General features: G+C 42.3%; 1 protein-coding gene across 1 annotated transcript; it reads left to right on the top strand.

The window, feature by feature from the left end:
- The first annotated feature begins 544 nt into the window (after nucleotides 1–544).
- LOC116379597 (tripartite motif-containing protein 35-like) lies at nucleotides 545–2,119 on the top strand. The gene has a single exon (XM_031841555.1). The coding sequence runs from the start codon at nucleotides 799–801 to the stop codon at nucleotides 2,116–2,118; it is 1,320 nt and encodes a 439-aa protein (XP_031697415.1). The 5' UTR covers nucleotides 545–798; the 3' UTR covers nucleotide 2,119.
- Nucleotides 2,120–2,730: the final 611 nt, after the last annotated feature.

Raw genomic sequence — 2,730 nt, 5'->3', positions numbered from 1 at the left:
GTGCATTTGTGGTATTTTGAAACCGTTAATGGTGATTAAGCGAGATAATGAGAATCTCTGTTGTCTAAAACGCTGTGAAGCGATTGTATACCGAAAGTCATATTTTTGTATTTTGGGGAACACGCTAATTAAATGTGTTGCACCAGATTGAGCCTGTGTGACATCATTCTGTGCACCACTACATATTAAACGACAACTCTATAAAGAATGTTTGTTGTGACACACACACACACACACACATACCTGCTAAATGACCGCGAGGGCACCTGTGTTCCTTGTTGTTTGTTTGGGGAGGGAGGAGTCAGGTGGTTGGCAGGTTGAGGTTCAGTCAGACCGGTTAGGATAAATGTGCCCTGTCTCCCATGCAGGCGGTGTTACGACATTGTCACATTGTAGAAGCTGAATAGTTCACTACATACCTGTTCTCTCCACCCCATATTTATGTGACAGGAATTCACAGAAGGCGTGGTCGCGTACACCTCATGGCTGTATATCTGTGTTCCTCATTCCACAGTTGAAGGCATTAAATGATACGCATCCTATGACACTGCTGCACTTTGTGTCTACTGTGTTTTAACCAACACATTAAACTTAACAGAGAAGTCACACAATGGAGGAAATACTGGAAACACTGGGATTTAACACTGGAATACTGGCGCTTCAATCTGCTGCTGATTTCCTATTATAAACTCGACTTTATAAGGAGGAACAACTCATAGTGAAAGTAAAACTTTCTATTTTCTTGACTCACCAACGTCCCTGTCGTGTCTCTGAGTGAAGCTGAAAACACAGCAGGCAATGTTTTCTCAAACAGAAAAGGATCACTCCTGTCCTGTTTGCTATGACATCTTTAAAGATCCTGTTGTTCTGTCGTGTAGCCACAGCTTCTGTAAAGACTGTGTGAAGAACTGGTGGAGAGAGAAACGAATACACGAGTGTCCACTTTGTAAGAGAAGATCATCAAAGAGTGATCCTCCTCGTAACCTGGATTTAAAGAACGTGTGTGAGTCCTTCATACGGGAGAGAGATCAGAGAGCTTCAGAGAGTCTCACATTCAGACCCATCGATGAAGCTGCACACAATCTCAAAGAGGAGATCCAGAAATCCTTGAAGCTCTTAAAGGAGAAACTGAAGCTGTTTGAACAAGTTAAAGGAAACTGTGATCAAACAGCAGAACACATTAAGGTCCAGGCCCGACACACAGAGGGGCAGATTCAGGAGCAGTTTAAGAAGCTTCACCGGTTTCTAGAAGAGGAAGAGGAGGCCAGGATCTCTGCTCTGAGGGAGGAAGAGGAGCAGAAGAGTCAGATGATGAAGGAGAAGATGGAGGCTCTGATCAGAGAGATAGCAGTTCTTTCAGACACAGTCAGAGCCACAGAGGACGAGCTGAGAGCTGAAGACGTCTCATTCCTGCAGAACTACAAGGCTGCAGTGGAAAGAGTCCAGCAGCGCCTCTTGCTGGAGGATCCACAGCTGCTCTCAGGAGCTCTGATAGACGAGGCCAAACACCTGGGCAACCTGAACTACAACATCTGGAGCAAGATGAAGGGGATGGTCTCATACACTTCTATGATTCTGGATCCAAACACTGCTCGTCCAGAATGCATCTTAAATGAAGATCTGACCAGTTTGAGAGAGGGAGAGAAACAGAAGCTTCCTGAAAACCCAGAGAGGTTTGATTTCAGCCTGTCTGTTCTGGGCTCTGAGGGTTTTAACTCTGGGACTCACAGCTGGGACTTTGACATTATAAATGATCATTCCTGGGGCATAGGTGTGACAAATGAGTCTGTCCGGAGAAAGGGAGAAATACAGACTGGATACTGGGAAATATGTCTCCTTAATGGAGAGTACATAGCATTCTCCCCACCGCTCCCAAATGAAGTTCTGTCAGTGAAGAAGGAGCTCCGGAGGATCCGAGTTCATCTGGACTTTGACAAAGGAAAACTGTCATTCTTTGATCTTGATACGAACACACACATATACACCTTCACACAGAGATTCACTGAGAGACTGTTTCCATACATTGCCAACGGGAGTAAACTCCCACTGAAGATATTACCAATGAAGGTCTCTGTAACTGTGGAACAGCACACAGTCCCTTCTTTCACAGGCTTTTAGCTGCATGTAATGTATCATTTCAGGTTGAGTAAGAATACTTACAAATGCTATAATTTGGCATCTCAGTTATTCTACACAAACATTTTTGTGCCCCCCCCTCCAGGTTTCACACACTGGAATATCTGTACAACGGAAACATCTGTATAGGATATATTTTTCAATTATTGTCTTTTTTCATTTTGGGAATATTATGTGTTGTTCTGTCCCAAATTTAAACTGTAAACAGTATGTGCTATTAATCTTCATGATATACCGACTGTTTCTGCAGTTAGTACACAAGAAATCAAGAGACTTTACAGTGTTGTACTAATAGGAAAAGACCGGAAAGGCTTGCAACAACACACATTAATCAATCTTGGAAATCTACTGTTAATTCATCTTTGTTGGGTATTATTTTTGTGTATGTTGAGTTTTTTGTATACTTTTTCACTTTTCTCAATGTCTGTTTGCACTGTAACCATGGATGTACAGACAACTATGTTGATGCTGAAAAACAAAAACAAATGATTATGAGGCAAAATCTGGAGGGTTTTTTTTCTTTGATGATGTTTAACTGAGTTTCATGATGAGGCTCATTGTGACTTGTTGAATAAACAAACACTTCTAACTGAA

This window comes from Anarrhichthys ocellatus, unplaced genomic scaffold, assembly GCF_004355925.1.
Source record: "Anarrhichthys ocellatus isolate YVR2014 unplaced genomic scaffold, GSC_Weel_1.0 scaffold4686, whole genome shotgun sequence".
Taxonomy (NCBI): Eukaryota; Metazoa; Chordata; class Actinopteri; order Perciformes; family Anarhichadidae; genus Anarrhichthys; species Anarrhichthys ocellatus.
Note: the sequence above shows the minus strand (reverse complement) of the source record. Positions and strands in the feature narration are given on the sequence as shown.

Bases quoted from the DNA above. Each gene is read 5' to 3' on its own strand.
- LOC116379597 (XM_031841555.1), top strand. From the start codon at position 799: ATGTTTTCTCAAACAGAAAAGGATCACTCCTGTCCTGTTTGCTATGAC.